This window comes from Arvicanthis niloticus, chromosome 16, assembly GCF_011762505.2.
Source record: "Arvicanthis niloticus isolate mArvNil1 chromosome 16, mArvNil1.pat.X, whole genome shotgun sequence".
Taxonomy (NCBI): Eukaryota; Metazoa; Chordata; class Mammalia; order Rodentia; family Muridae; genus Arvicanthis; species Arvicanthis niloticus.
The window spans coordinates 8,025,065-8,041,224 of NC_047673.1; the positions used below are offsets into that span (position 1 = coordinate 8,025,065).

The 16,160-nt window shown below is 50.3% G+C and overlaps 1 protein-coding gene across 1 annotated transcript in view; it reads right to left on the minus strand.

Annotated features, from left to right (window-relative positions):
* Adprhl1 (ADP-ribosylhydrolase like 1) overlaps positions 1 to 14,871 on the minus strand; it is a 32,721-nt gene extending 17,850 nt beyond the window's left edge. Inside the window, exons 1-7 of the mRNA XM_034520032.2 lie at positions 14,468 to 14,871; positions 9,305 to 9,469; positions 6,722 to 6,847; positions 6,168 to 6,308; positions 4,077 to 4,204; positions 3,791 to 3,923; positions 160 to 313 (exon numbers count right to left, since the gene is read on the minus strand). Coding sequence (XP_034375923.2) covers positions 160 to 313; positions 3,791 to 3,923; positions 4,077 to 4,204; positions 6,168 to 6,308; positions 6,722 to 6,847; positions 9,305 to 9,469; positions 14,468 to 14,678 — 1,058 coding nt within the window. The 5' untranslated portion in view covers positions 14,679 to 14,871. The remainder of the gene's footprint in view (positions 1 to 159; positions 314 to 3,790; positions 3,924 to 4,076; positions 4,205 to 6,167; positions 6,309 to 6,721; positions 6,848 to 9,304; positions 9,470 to 14,467) is intronic.
* Positions 14,872 to 16,160: the final 1,289 nt, after the last annotated feature.

A 16,160-nucleotide genomic window follows, 5' to 3' on the forward strand; every position in this document is an offset into this window, starting at 1 on the left:
ATGTATTTTACACAGCAAAGAGGGTTTGTTATTGGAGGGGAGGTGTGTGCTCCTCGGGTGGTGACTGCACACATCTACCCTCTCCTAGGGGAGGCTCTAACCCTGAGCACGGGCGCTACGGGCTGCCCTCTGGGAGGGGAAATGTGAGAAACACTTTACTTTTCTTCTGTGGACAGGCGGTGCAGGGCTGTGCCCATATCCTCTAGTCTGCCTTTGTGTTCCAGTTCCTGGTACAAGCCCCGGGGAACAGTGGCCAGGCCGTGCAGCAACCCGAACAGGCAGCCGGCGATCGTCCCTGTCGCTCCACTCTCTCCTGAAACAGCAAACACAAGTGCATCCTAGAGGGGATCCCCACTGACTAAGCCTGCTCCCCCACATCTCTGAGACCATCCCGAAGAAGGCATGCAGAATGGTAGACAAGCTGTAATCCTAGTACTCAGGAGGCTGAGGTGGGTATACTCATGAGTTCAAGTCCTGCCAAGGCTAGAAAGTGACTATCAGGCCAGCCAGGGGCACACTGCAGTCCCCTCTCTCAAAATGTACAGGACCCCGTGGGCTGCCAGCTACTGAGGCAGTCACAGTTGTAAGCACCAAGCCCATCTCTGCTCTACAGGGGTTCCCCTTTCCATCTCAGCCCCAATTAAATGTTGTCCTTATAAGACTTGCCTTGGTCATGGTGTCTGTTCACAGCAGGAAAACCCTAACTAAGACACTCCATAAATATGCTACCCACCTCATAGATAACAATTCATAAGATTGTCCTTAAAGCTGAATGTGCAGAACGCACCGGGCAGCTGTTTCTGATATCGTGTCTCACGGCCTTTCCTTCTCTGGCTTGTGTTAAAGTCAGCCGCCGCCTACTTTTCTTTGTTTCTTTAAAACTTAGTTTTATTTTATGGATATAAGTGCTTTGCCTACACGGATGCGTGTGTGCCGTATGTGTGTCTGTTGCCGATGGAGGTCCAAAAGGGATATCAAAGCCCCTGGACTTAGGATCAGTGGTGGTTGTGAGTAACTGTGTGGATGCTGGAAACAGAACTCAGGCCATCTGTGAGAGCGGCAAGGACACTTAACAGCAGATCCACCTCTCCGGCCCATACTTTGTTTTGAGTCAGGGTCTTAGCTGCTCAGGGTGGCCTTGAACTCCCAAACTCTTGACTTTATGTCCCTGACGCTGGGATTGTTGGCACATGCCATCATCACAGCCAGCTTATGAGGTGCTGGGGATTGACCCTAAGGCTCAGTGCATGCTAGGCAAGTACCTTACCAACTGAGATCCACTGATCCCGTCACCAGCACCCTCCCCCATTTAAAAAAGATTTTAGCACATTTATTTATTATGTGTATGTGGGTGTGCACATGTGCCCCAGAGCCTGTATGAAGGAGTTGGTTCTTTCCCTCTACTGTGACTTGGAATTAAACCCAGGTTATCAGGTTTGGCTACAGTTGCCTTTACCTGCTTGCTGCGCCACACAGGCTCCCTGTCTCAACACACAGCTTTTTAAGAAATGGAATCCGATGTGATCCAGGCTGCTTTCAAACTCATTATGTAGCCAAGTGTGACCTTGAACTCACAACCCTCATGTTTCCATCTCCCAAGTACTTGGATTACAGAGATATGACACCATGCCTCTTGTGTGTATGTATGTGTGTGCACGTGTGGGTGTGCGTGCACATGTGGGTATGCGTGTGCGTGGTGCCGGGGATCAAATTCAGAGCCCTGTTCACACTAAGCCGCCCACTGCCTGCTGAGCCCCTCCCAGCTCTACAGCCTCTTCAGAATCACTTCTCAAGGCTGCCTGCTTCCTGCAGTCTCACGCAGTTTTAAAAATCACACTGAACCTCCAGCCAAAGAGTGAGTATGGGATGGACCTAGCCCTCCCCCCACCCTCACGCATACATAGCAGATGTGCAACTTGGTCTTCATATGGTTCCCCAAAACAACCAGAGTAGGGGCTGTCCCTGAACCTGTGGCCTGCCTGTGGATCCCGTTCCCCTAACTGGGCCTTGTTTGGCCTCAGTGGGAGAGGATGCACCTAGTTTTGTAGTGACTTGATGTGCCAGGCAGGGTGATTGATACCCAGTGGGGGCCTGCCCCTTCTCAGAGGAAGGGGAGTGGGGGATAGGGGAAGGAAGGGTGGACTGGGAGGGGGGGTGCTGATATTGGGATATAAAGCGAATACATAAATTAATTAATGAGAAAAAATATTTTGAGGAACCATCCAAAGTGTTATACACTAAGACATGTTCATGGAAATCTATACAAGAAATAATCCAAAATAATTCCAATGAAAACATACCCGTGTATATTAACATTAAAAAGTCAGTTGCAAGGAGGGCAGTTGAGTGCATTTATGCAGTACATAAAGCTTCAAGAAATTCCCAGTTCTAACAGAAAAATACATCTGGGCTGTGGCACCTAAGTCATGTGGCCCTTGTCTCTTTGGCTGGGAACCTTGGCACTGCCTGTGATTCCTCTCCATGTGACCTCTGACCCCAAGCCGCTTCTGAGTCCTGGTAGTGTTCCAGGCTCACTCTCATGTGCTAGCACAGACACACCTGTGTACACACAGTGGCTCGAGCAACCAGATTGAATGAGGCTGGGACCACAAGGGCTGATGGAGGGGAGGTCAGGGCCGTGGTTCTCAGAGTAGATACACCTAGAGACCTGGGTACTGGTCCTGGGAGAGGCCTGAACACAGGCACCCAGGAATGGCAGGAACGACAGAGCCGCACTAGCCAGGCCTGACTTCCCACAGCTTTTCTGTCTCTCCCACTAAAGCCTGTTTCCAGGATGGCCCTGATACTGGTTGAGTTTTCCAAGGAGAGTAGAAAGAATGATGAAGAACTCGACATAGTTTGTGGGACAATGTTCTGGTCCCACGCAGAACTCCACTGGCATCTTAGGGCTCTGGCCACATGCTCAACTTCACCAAGATGTATCTGTCCTGGACAGAGGCAATTACAAGGGCAGTGACTTCCTTGTCAGAGTCTTTCAGCCTCCCAGGTCCATGCTGCCTCTCCTGGCCATGCCGGGCACCCTGCAGCCTTCCTCGGCTCCTAGCTTGCCTCAGAACTTGGCGGCTCATATTCTAGATCCTCTGAGCTCACTCTGTCCCTGTCTGCAAGGACAAGGGGCACGCAAATGCGTGCATTTTTTGCCTTCCTGTCTGTACAAGATGCTCCTGCCTGCACGGGCTCTATGAGGTGACTCCCCCCACCTTGCCTCAGCTCCTTCTGCCCTCCTCACAGCCTGGCTCCTCTGGGAGTTCACGGCTGGCTTCAGCAGTGTGGACATGGGTTGTCCTAGCTGAAGTACTGTGCACCAGCAAACACTGGTGAGCCTAGTGTTTGTGGAGTTCTGCACAGTTCTTATCATTTGTTTTCACACTTGGTAAGCCCATGGAGTGGGGGGTTACGGGGGGACAACTTGCCTTAGGAAGAGAATCATTTCACACAAACTCAGAAACCTGCCAGCTCTGAAGGAAGGGATGGCTGGAGAGAGAAGAGTCCCTGTGCCTGGTCACTGTCCTGACCGTGGTCACCTATGAGCCTGGCAGGCATGTGGGTCACATCAAAGTAGGTTACTGTAACCGTATCTGTGGCCCACATGCCACAGTTGTTTGTGTGCTGTAGTCAGAGGCTGCAGGGTGTGTCCAGCAATGGAGATGAGCCTGGATTCTGGGTCTGTGACTGAACCCCATGTCTGCAGACCCTAAACACCTACGAGTGCTTCAGAGTACAGATTAGTACCTTCTGGAAGTATCCATACCAAAGGAGGACGTCTTACCTCCGTGAAACATGGCCCTCTGGCACAGCTCAGTCCAGTTGCTCCCTGCAGCAAGAAGGGCATCATAGGCGATCATGGGGGCGTCGTGGCCACGCCGTCCCCCTCGGCCTTCTGAGCTCCATTTCTTGTAGGTCTGAAGAGAACCACGGGTCAATGTAAGTCCAGGAAAAGATCCCAGTCCGTCCCTGTGGCTGCCGCCCACCCGCCATTCTGTTTCACTCTCTTGCTGTGTCCTGGCTGAGTTCCACGGAGCACAGACATCTCTCAGGGCTGGGGCTGAACTCACCTTGTCTCTCTCCTCGGCGTCATAGTTGTCGGGAAAGGTGGCTTTGTCTTCTGCGTCTTCTCTGATTTTTCTTTCCTCTAAATAAAACTGCCATTTTGCTTCGAAGTAAAACCAGTGTTCTTGGTACTCTAGAGGCAAGCACAGGGCAGGTGGGCTGACGGTGCCTCAGGGGTGGGCACGGAGACAGGGGAAGGAATGCCCTCCCCCAGCTGCAGCTGTGGGGATGGCGAATCTGTGCCAAAAATAAGCAGCTCTGATAGGTACTGGCTGCTTCCAGAAGTAGCTCAGGCGGTGGGGAGTATGCAAAACAACACCGGGGTTACTTAACTGCTCTCTAAAGCAGAAAGTGATTGCAGGGGGATTGTGGGTCTGTAATTTTAATTAATTAGTGGATGTAGCTCAGAGTTAAGAGGGCTTGCCTAGCATGCATAAGTTACTGAAAAGAGACCCCCCCCCCCGAAAAAAAAAAAAAACACCCTAAGAAGCCCAGAAATCCAAAACAAAATCAATAGGGAAGTCTGTATTTTGATTAACTGAAACCTGGGCAAGCAGAGTGAGAGGGGCAGTTTCATTATTACTGAGAGCCTGAAACCCAAGCCCTAGGTAACCTGAAGTACTTGTGGTCCATCTGATGAAGAGGGTACCAGCTGGGTAGTGGCCAGCAGCCACTCATATTACAGAGGACCGAGACCTCCAGAGACATGGCAGCAGCAAGCGGGGGTGCCTGCTCTGGAAGGTTCCCAGTGTGTCCTTCTCTGTGCCAAAGGGTGGGGAATGCCTGGGCCTTTGGGGACTGGTAAGGACTGGGGGACATAGCTGAAGGTAGAAATCTAGAACCTGTTTTCTGTCTATGGCCAGCAGAGGACAGGAAAGGGGCTCCAGGGTGGTGCACAGAGGCTGAGGGTGAGAGAAACTGCTCACCCACTATGGGTAGCATTGGAAGAACTTTGGGAGACATGGGAATGATGGAACCAGGGGAACCAGGGAATGACGGATTAAACTAAAAATTAATGACATAAATGTTCCTTGGAGGTAAAGTAGGTGAAGTAGGTGAAGTAGGTGAAGTAGGTGAAGGTCGGTCGGATTGTTCAGAGATGAGCTAGCTCCAACGCCTGGCACCATCCTTTGGGTGCCATTTCCCCCAGGGCTGAGGCCAAGTGGGTGTCCTCTGTGTTCTGTGTCCTTGTAAAGTTCTCCTGGAACCCTCTAGAGCATGTCCCCCCTTGTGGTGACTCTTGGGACTGCTCAGGAGCCGCTCAGCTTCATGCTGTCTTGGAGAAGCTGTGGCCCTGGCCCTGTGCTCACTACCTTCCTTCTTCTAGGACACCCTGGTGGCTTATCTACTTAAGTGGATGGCAGGACACATGGAGCCACCTACAACCCCCACTCACACATCCCTCGTAGCATGTAGAGCAGCCCTGGGGTGACAGCGTGTTCTGTATACTCAATGGCCTGGGGAGTGAACACTGTTTTCTTGTCCTGCCTTCGGGTTCCTGTGTCTGTCTAATGTACCACACTCCTGAACCAAGCAGGTGAGAGGGTGGGGTATACATTGCTCCTTGTACGTCAGACCCTGAAAGCCACAGTGCTCCCAGGATGTCTGATGAATAGGATGACCATATCCAAAAGGTTGACAGGCTCTGGGTTGATGAGGACAGATAGAAACCTCCAGAGAACGTGCCTTTAGTTGTCTCTGGGGACTCATGGCACGGGGACCCATCTTGATACAGATGGAAGCGCATGTCATGGGATACATCTATTCGGTCAAGAACAGGTTAGGTTGTGTGAAATGTAGGCGGGATTCAGTCCGCTTTTTGGTGTCTGAAGAGGCAGTGAGTGGGCGTCACTGAGACCTCAGGATACTGAGGAAGAAGCCGCTCTCTCATAAGGCTGGGGTTCCCCTTGAGGTCCTGATGCTACTTGGAGCAGTGTCTGCCCTGAGGCAGTGAGGACCTGTGTGAAGTCAGCCCTTCCCGCACTGACCAAGACTTCTTTAGGCCTTTGGGCGGCTGGTGTGGGACTTGAGTTGAGTGTGAGCACATGTGCTTTGTGTGAGCTGAAGGCGCTGGGGTGGGAGGAAGTCAGGCTCACCCGCCATGTGCCTGATGGTCTTCCTACAGTACTCCTCTGCCAGGGGAAGTGCTTTCAGCATCTCTCTTCCCCACTGTACGAGTGGTTTTCCCTGGATTGCATAAGAGGCGAACAGTGCCGTGCACAGGGACCCAAGGAAACCTGGAGAGAACAGGAATTGAGATACAGCTTTGTTAACCCCGGGCCAGTGGCTTTCTGAGTCCAAACAGACCCACCTCTAGGACTGTGGGTTCTGCCTCTCCCTCTGTATAATAGGCAAGACACCTTTTCAGGGCTGCTACAGGGACCAGAGACTAAGCAGAGAGGCACCCAGCACAGGCCAGGCAGTGGAGAAGGGCATCAGCTCATAGAACCGACTGGAACCCCTCAGTTTTCCCCTCAAGACCTATACCCCTATTTTTTGTTCTTACATGAATGATGGGAATTCTTTCCCTTGCATGGCTTTCCCAACATAACCACACTTGATGCCACTTCTGTCCTCAAGCGGATCATCGCCGGCATCAGACCAGCACCCGTTCGGCACCCATTCGGCCCCGTTCAGGGCAGCTCTTTACCTGTAGGGTGGTTGTGTGTCATCCGACCGCACTCGATGCTGACTTCGACGAGGGTCTCCAGACGCTCTGGCTTCCAGTACCGCATTCCAATGCACATTGCTTTGGTGGCCGCTCCGAATCCTGAACCTACATGGGTGACAGACGCCTGAGTTCAGGCTTGCCTCTGTGACCCGTGGGAGTCCCGGATTTACAAGTTCTGAAGTATGAGGTCTACGCAGAATCACTGAGTGAGTGAGCAGTAAAGGCCGTGGGAATCCTGGCCAAGAGAGAACCTGGGCCAGGTCACGAGAAAGTGGAGTTATTTAGCCCCTGAAAACGGATTTTTTCTTGGCCCAGGGCAGGCTTGTGATATGCTTCTACTCAGGCTACACCGGAAGCAGTGTCAAATCGGACATTTCTGCTTCCTTCATTCATATGTCCCCCTCCCCCTTCCCCTCCCCCTCCCCCTCCCCCTTTCACCTCCCCTCCCCCTCCCCCTCCCCCTCTCTCTTCTTCCTTCCCTTTTTCCCCCCTGAAACAGAGTCTTGTTATATAGCCACCATTTCTGGGAGATTTTCTCTTTTAAAACTCTCATTAAGTTATTATTGGCATAGAGTCTTCTTCTGGCCTCCTCCTCGGGCACTTCATGTATGTGCTGCACTTCCGTATATCAAAACACAAATATTCTTATTTCTTCTGTGAAGGCTTCTTACTGTCCTTTGAGAGGCCTTCTGTGTGTGCAGTCTATTAACTCTCTCCACGTGCATGTCCTTTCCATAAATACGGGAAGTGGCTGGAATCTTGCTTTTTTTTTTTTTTTTTTTAAGATTTATTTGTTCATTTTATGTGTGTGAGTACACTGTCACTGTTTCAGACACACCACAAGAGGGCATTGGACCCATTACAGATGGTTGTGAGCCACCATGCAGTTGCTGGGAATTGAACTCGAGACCTCTGGAAGAGCAGCCAGTGCTCTTAACCACAGAGCCATCTCTCCAGCCCTGGAATCCTGTTTTTTTTTTTTTCCCCACCAATTTATAGCTGAGAATTTCCACATCTCGACACGCAGATCTATTTCATGGTTTTAAATATCCTATGAGGCATTCTATTGCATTGATATATAATTAACTTTCCCATTGTCTTCCGGGTGTTTGCTAGTACAGCTGATGGTACAAGGGTCACTGTCACACACGTTGCTGCATGCTTGCTCTACCACGCTACCGTCATGGGTGTTTAAGACTTTTAGAAGTAGAATGTCAGATCAAAATGCATTTTCATTAAAGAGTTCTGACAGATAGTACTGGGTTTCCCTCTCAAGAGTTCACAGCACTTTGCCCTGCCTGGGAGGAAGCTCTGTATGCCTCCTCATGTACCACAGTGGTGACCCTGAGGTCTTCCTGGTTGGTAGCTGTGATGGTCAGTTTTGTCAACATGACACAATCTAGAATAACCTGGAAAGAGTCTCAACGAGGAACTGCCTACACTAGGTTGACCTATGGGCATATTTGTGGGGATTGTTTTAATTAAATTAATTGATATAGGAAAACCCAGTCCACTGTGGGCGGCACCATTCCTAGTCAGGGGTCCTGAACATTTAAAAGAGGAAAAAATCAAGCTGAGCACAAGCAAGCAAACAAGTAAAAACACATGCATTCATTTCTCTTTGCTCTTGACTGTGGGTGTGGTGACTAGCTGACTAAAGTTCCTGCCTTGAGTTCTCTATGATGATGGTCTGTAACCTGGAACCATAGCTGAAATAACCCCCCTCCCCTTTACATCACTTTCATCGGGGGTATTTTATTCCAGGCACAGAAATGGGAACAGAACAGTAGTCCTGCTATACTTGTTTAAACTGCTACCCTTAGTCGTGACTCCCTCATACCTGTTCAAATGATCTCTCCTCTGGTAACGTCTATACCACTCACACCGCGCCTCTACTGGGTTGTTCTCTCTTGGCCTACTCAGGGTATCAGTGTCTGGCCTGGTTCTGCCACGAGTGTTCTGCTGCTCTCCTGCCCTTCAGTTCAGAGACATCCTAATTCTCAGCACTTCCTCTTCTGTTTGGGAAGAGTGAGCCCAGGTCCCCAGATTGATGGAGCTGGGGAGGCGGGGCTGACAGTGTGACACCCACATGTGCTCTCTGCTCCCTTCAGGGTAAATGCACATCTGTGGGCTCACTATTATAAAGGGGGGGGGTACCAACACGAGACAGGCACAAGGGGAGGAGAAGCTCTGAGAGGCGGGAGCTGTGGCTGCCTATATGTGTGTCCCATGAACATGGCATAGAACACAGGAGATATGAACACAGATGGCACTTCTCCTTACCATAACACAAGCTTCAAGGAAAGGCAGCGGGACATAGTCTTTAAAGGAAACTGGAGATGGGTAGCAAAAACCCTTCTGAGGGAGCATGATGTCACATGGACAGCATCCTTAAGAGATGCTGAAGCAAGCTTGGAGAGCTCACAGGGGATGCCCTGCCCGCCAAAGGACCTTATCCAGACAGATAGGAATGCCACACCAAGTGTCAGGGTGGGCTGCCAGCCTCCACACTCACAGGGTCCCTAACTGTAGATTCTGTCTCTGAACAGAAAGGTTCCTGACCCTTTTCACTGAAGGGCGTGTGCCATGCGAGGAGGTAGTTATCCGGCTTCAGCTGGGAGCAGCCCTCGATAGTGGAAGGGTCTGGCCGATGTTCTGAGAGCTTCTCCACCGTCTCCACGTAGCGCTTCACCATCTCTCGGTACAGGTCATCTAGGCACCAGTAGTCTGTGGAGGAAGGAGTGGGAGACAGATCTCAGGGAGGATAGCAAGTATTTGAGGGGGTGGGTGTGGGAACAGTTTCCATCAGTGGCAACACCCCTGCTGCCTGGATGAATTTTAGACCTCCAGTGGCCTGTCATGCCTATTCTGGTGTCCCGAGAGCCTAGGGAACACCTACCACCTTCATCTCTACTAACAGTCTCACCTGCTTGGAATAATGTATATGCTCAGCTTAGGGAGTGGTACTGTTGGGAGGTGTGTCATTGTGGGTGTGGGCTTTAATATCCTTGTCCTAGCTACCTGGGAGCCAGTCTTTCACTAGCATTCTTCAGACGAAGTTGTAGAACTCTCAGCTCTGCACCATGCCTGCCTGGATGTTGCCCTGCTCCTGCCTTGATGATAATGGACTGAACCTCTGAACCTGTGAGCCAGCCCCAGTTAAATGTTGTCCTTTATAAGGCTTGCCTTGGTCATGGTGTCTGTTCACAGCAGTAAACCCTAACTGAGACAAATAAGCCACATCAAACTACACCATGTAGAGCAGTGGTCTCACTGTTATGAAGGGACACCAGGAGACAGGATGATGTCACTGAGTCTTAGCTCCCACTTACCCCACTCCCTAGGAAAACCCCGGCTCTGCATGGCTGCTATTGCCAAATGTGCTCTGGTCCCTTGAAGTGCATCTGTGGGACCAGAATGGGTCAAACCCCTGAAGATCAGGGGGCACAGGGATGAAAAGTGCTAGTCCATTCGGAAGCCACCTTTGGCCAACATGGTGCCTGGTTCACTTCTACCTCACGTGCTCCAGAGCTACCACTGTTTTCTCCAGGAAGACTGCCACGGCCAGAACGAATGGGTTTTGATTGCAAAGCCAGAGCTTTTTGGTCACTAAGTTAATCCACGGCTTGGTGTACAAAAGGTCGCACATGTGTGTGTGAGCATCTGGAGAGCAGGCAGTAGTCCTGGTACCCGGTGAGGCGGTGGGTTCTGCTCCTCCACATGGTCTTGCATGGCCACCACCGGGTTTTTGTCCTATGCCACAGCTGCGGTTAGGATAAAGTGCCATTAGGAGACAACCACTGGCTCTTTCGATGGCCATGGTGACCTGTGTTTGCTGAGAGCTGGGTGGTTAGAGAAGGACAGAGAGGGGCTTTGTGACAACCTGTGCCAGAGCAGAGAGGGCTGGAAACCTCCGAGATTCTCTTGTTGCCAAGTGGAGTGAAGTGCTTGAGTTGACAGAATTGCTCCCCTCCTGGGAACAGAGCTTTTACCCACAGCTCTGAGCTCCTGGAGAAAGAGCCCCTCTCCTGCCCTGCTCAGTGCGCCTGGAACAGAGGCAGACCCTACCATTCTTCTTCCCTTCAGAGCTCTGAACTGGGGCAGGGGAAAGGATGGGCCGAACTTTGTTTTGGAGGAGGGAGTGCCTTAAATCCCAGCCAGGCTTCATGTGGCAACCCCACAGGAATAAAATTAGCTGCGGCTGCATGCGAACCCCTGCTGGGAGGCAGGTCCAAGTGGCTGGCACTGGTTTTCCAGTGCTATCTGTTTACAAATGGCAGCTTCTTCTTCTGTTCCGGCAGCCCAGCTCTGTCCAGGCCCTCTTAAACAATTATTATAAGATCAGATACCACAAAATCTCTGCCTTCAACTGAAACTGAGCTTTCTCAGAGTAACAAGAGGTCCATAAAAACCCAGCAGCCACAGACTCTTGTCCTTTCAGGTTGGAATATAAGAGAAACAGGCCTGACAATCTGTTGACCCTTCTGGGCACTCTGCCTTGACTTCAAAGCTCGTCTCCCTAACTCCCTACCCATCCTCCCGAAGGGTAAGTCACTTTAGAAGACTGGCCAGCAGCTCTTAGCTAATGTGATTACAACAAATAAAATAAAAATAAAAATAATTATAGGGCTGGAGAGATGGCTCAGTGGTTAAGAGCACCAACTGCTCTTCTAGAGGTCCTGAGTTCAATTCCCAGCAACCACATGGTGGCTCACAACCATCTGTAATGGGATCTGCTGTGTCCGAGGACAGCTACAGTGTACTCATATACACAAATAAATAAATAAATAAATAAATAAATAAATAAATAAATAAATCTTTAAAAAAATTATAATAAGCAAAACACCATGACCAAGTCTGAAGTAAAACACCGAAGAATTCTACAAGGTTGCATCCTCTCTCATTCATTCTGGTTCCAGCCTGTGTGTCTGTCAGAGAGCCATTGAGAGGAAGAAAAGGACCGGCTGTGACATACCCTTACTCTGCTGGTCTCAAGTTCCCTGTGGGCTCTGCACTGAGGCACTTCCTGTCCCTTCTCACTGATTGGCCCTGGCAGTCAACAGTCAGACGGAACTCTTTACCTTCAGAGACTCGAGATCCTCTGGAGGCCAGGACCCCAGCCTGGTGGCCTTACACCCCTGCTACCCTGAGTTCCTCACCATCTTCCTGTGGCTTTGCTGGATGTGAGCACCTCACCAGTTCCTCGGGCCAGCAGCCATCGGGAATGTGGAGCTACAAACCTGGGCCCCAGAGCAAGCAGTCCCTACAGGAGCCACACTCAAAGCTCAGGCTCACCAGGTGACCCCCTGGGGACATGGTGGCCCTTGCACCCCCGAGGGGAGTCTTTGGAGCAAGACTACTGATGTGACTTGTAGAATGTCAGGCCCTGTCCTTGCTTCTGCTCTTGTGTCCTGAATGGCACAAGCTGGCCGTCGATGAGCTGTGGTCACCGGGGCAGCCGAGCCCTGGCTTGTCGATCACACAGTCTTTGCTGGGTTATGGAATCCTGAGTGGCACTGGCTTAATTGTGCCAAGCGTGGCTGCACTCTGGGGAGCAGGCTATAGGGCACCCAAACTCCACAATAAATAGTTCTGTGGCCATCTGGACCTTAGGCAGCAGGTGGAGTACGTGAGAACACAGCTTGTGGTCAGGTGGATGTGCTGTCAGTTGGCTGCACAGAACTGGACGGGTCACTCAGCTACTCTGAGTGTCCATCTCTCACCTGTGGAAACACTGAAGCCACCTTTCAGAGCGTGACAATGACATGGCCTCGGGATAGTGCGTGTAAGGCAGGTGGGACGGCTCCTTGTGCACACTTGCTGCAAGGAGTTGTGCCTACTATTACTGACACGTCTCCAAGGCCTCCCAAAGAGGACTACAACGGTTAAAGACTGGGTTGTTTAAAGACAAAACCTTGAGTTTCAATGAGCAGAAAAGGCTTGCTTATTGTGTAGAGCACCGGTACCCAACAATTCTAGTGCTGTGACCTTTAATACACTTCGTCATGTCACAGTGACCCCCCCCCCCAGCCATAAAAGTATTGCACTGGCACCTCAGAACTAAGGTTTTGCTACTGATATGAACTGTGATGTAAATATCTGTGTCTTCCAATGGTTTCAAGCGACCACTGTAAGAGTCAATTGACTCCAAAGGGGTCGTGACCCACAGGTTGAGAACCTCTGGTCTAGCGACTCAACTAAAGGGGTGTTCACGAGCTACAATAAGAGTCTATGACAGGGCACAACACAGCAACACATGTTTGGTAAACCTGGTGACCAGAAAGGAACCCATCCCCCCCAAAACCAACCAAACAAACCAAAACCCCAATACTGCAAATGGACCCAAATCTTCCTAAATGTACATATTTCATCTTGAGTGGACTGTCGTCCATTGATCTAATCCCAAGTGCCCTGTGTCATTACACAGGACCTACTTGAGCCAGGGGCTTGCCAGGGAAGCCCCAGGGACAGACACATGCCAAGCACTCTGCACTCTCAGAACCCCCATTAGCAATAAGCACCCACAGGCACCTCTGTGGCTTGGCTTGGCTGTGCAGTAGTGCGTATATAAGTGGCAATATGAAATATCCTTAGTCCCGGCTGCAGTTTTAAGTCCTGTTCTCCAGAGGTTGTGAGCTATGGTGGGCTCTGAGCTGTACCACTGACCTTAAAAGCACATAAGTATGCCCAAAAATTATGACAGGAAATAAAGATTTGGAATCTGTGTTTTTGATGCATCTCACATCCCACAGTGTGATGACACTGTGCCTTAGCAATGGGCTTTACCTTCCCCGCTAGTTATTTAGGGGTGAGCTGATGATATTCCTATACAGTGATGGCAGAATCCATAAATACCAGAATTTCATCATGATGTGCACTCAGGAAGATGCTTCACCATTTTCAACGAGCTGTGACCCCGTATCTTATCAATGTGCTTCAGCTCTATTTAGAGACATGACATTGGTGGCATTCCTATACAATGACCACAGAACTAAGCTGGGCATGTCCATGACAGATGGACAGAGCAGAGAATGCGTAAGTGAAGTCCGCTGGCTCAACTGCTGCCCTCAGGTCTCAATTTTGCAACGATGGCATGCCAGACCTGTAGGATATTACCACACCCTGTGGAGAAAAGGCACACGGTGCTCGCCTATATGTGCGTCCAGGTAACGTTTTGGTGATCTTAGCGCTGATCCGCTCCTTAGGGAACAAGCTTTGTTCTCCCATGTCCAAAACTCTTCCTTAGAACATTTACTCCGAAACAACGCCCAAACTGAATCACTCTGACAGGTAGTTCAACCTTAATTATTTGGATCTGAGATGCCATCCCCAAACAATGTTATCTCAGAGAGCCTGAATTTCAAGCTCTTCTGTAATAGCCTTAGAACAAGATGTTCATCCTCTGCAGTGAGAACCCATATCTGTGCTTTATCCCCCCAGTCGCTTGCTCACACAACACAGAAACAAGCGAAGCTGTTTAGAATCTGGAGATGAATTATCTGCCAAGTGCTGCTCTCCCCCAAAGACACTCAGGAGAAACATGACCTGCTGCCTCTCAGGCTCCAGGTCTTGGGTGAATATTAAATCACCACCTTCAGCAATAGTGTCAGGTAACACAGGGCACTAACACACCACCTTCAGGGTTCTTGGTACTGGTGTGCTATCAACACAGGCAGCCGGTCTTTCTACCGCAACACACTTGGAGCATATGCCAGCCAGTCCTACCTGTGGTGAGGGCCTCAGCAGTTGCAATGTGCATGATGGTATTGTCACTCACTGGCCACTTCCCAGGTGAGAGCACAAGGCTGTCCAGTCCCCCGGCCTTTTGCAGCTCCTCCTGGATTGAGCCTAAAACGCTGTTCTCCCTGCAGACATTTCCATAGCCGAGGGCATCTCCAACACTCCCCAACAGCATCGCAGCCTTGAACTTCTCCATCTTGGAAGGTGACCCCTGTTACCCTGCAGTTGCCTTTGTCCTCTCCTGGCCACCCTTAGCCAGCCCGGCTGACATTTATACTGGTCATTGTATCACCATCCAGCACTCTCCAAATGGTCAGGCGTTCTTTTCCTGCCTTGGCAGGTGCCACCAATGAGATAAAGGCTCGGAGATCACCACGTGGGAGCTGTCTGGACAGCACTGGCTCTCCAGCAAAGGAGCCTGCTGGCGCCAGGGGACACTCAGCCAGCTCAGAGCCCTTGGGCTGTGCTACTGGCAGCGCCTTGGTGGATGGTGCCCCCTGCTGGCAGAGCAATACATGCTACAGTGTAAGCACATGGCTCCATCCGTCTCCTTTGCCATCTGCTCTGCCCCAGCTTCAAATAAACAGTCCTCTTGCCCCTTCTTATCTGCCCTCTTTCACTCAGCACAATGCTGACATCCATCCATGGTAGTTTTATGCTTTTAGAAAACTTTTCTGGCTGGGTGCTGGTGGTACACGCCTCTAATTTCAACACTCAGGAGGCAGGGGCAGAGGCAGGTGGATTCCTGAGTTTTAGGCCAACCTGGTCTACAGAGTGAGCACAGGATAGCTATAGCTACATAGAGGAACACTGCCTCAACAAACAAACAAACAAAAAAAAAACCAAACAAACTGCCCCCAAAACAAAACAAAAAACCCCCCCAAACCATAAAAAGCAAAAACCAAACAAAGGAACCCCAATTTCCTTACTATAAAATGGAGGCTGAGGGCTGCAGTAGCAGCTCTGACAGCGCAGTCAGTTACCTAACGTTTACGAGGCCCTTGGTCTGACCCTCAGCTTCATTAAAAATATGTCACGAGAGAAAACTTTAGAAGATGTAGCAATCCTAGCTCCTGTGAAAAAGTATTATTTCACAAGTTAGTGTCCCATGAGGGTCTCCAATGCTAAACTTTAGAGTTGTGTGTGTCTACGCAAACGCCGTCAAATGTGGTTATGCTGCCCCAAACCTGTTGCAAACAGCACTGTCTGCTCATGGAATTATTGAATAATGAGGCTGGATAGACACACTATTATAAAGGTTTGACATGAACTGGAGAATGACCACCTCCTTACTCCCTGTCTCAAGCACAAACCATGCAGGCTCAGTCAGTGCTGGCCCTCCTGTGACTTAAGTCTGTCACATCTGGAATTGGCAGGGGATCACTTGGACTTAAAATACAATTGGAGAAAACATTTTTAAAAAAGGATTTTATTTATTTTATGTATAGGAGTAATCTATCTACACATACACCCACAGGCCAGAAGAGGGCATCAGACCCTATTTCAGATGATGAGCCACCATGTGGGTGCTGGGAATTGAACTCAGGACCTCTCAAAGAGCAGGCAGTGCTCTTAACTACTGAGCCATCTCTCCAGCCCTGGAGAGAATTCTTCCTGCTGGCACAACTCTCAGTCTGAAGCAGTCCTGCAAACCCAAAAGGCACATGGTTCCCATCCA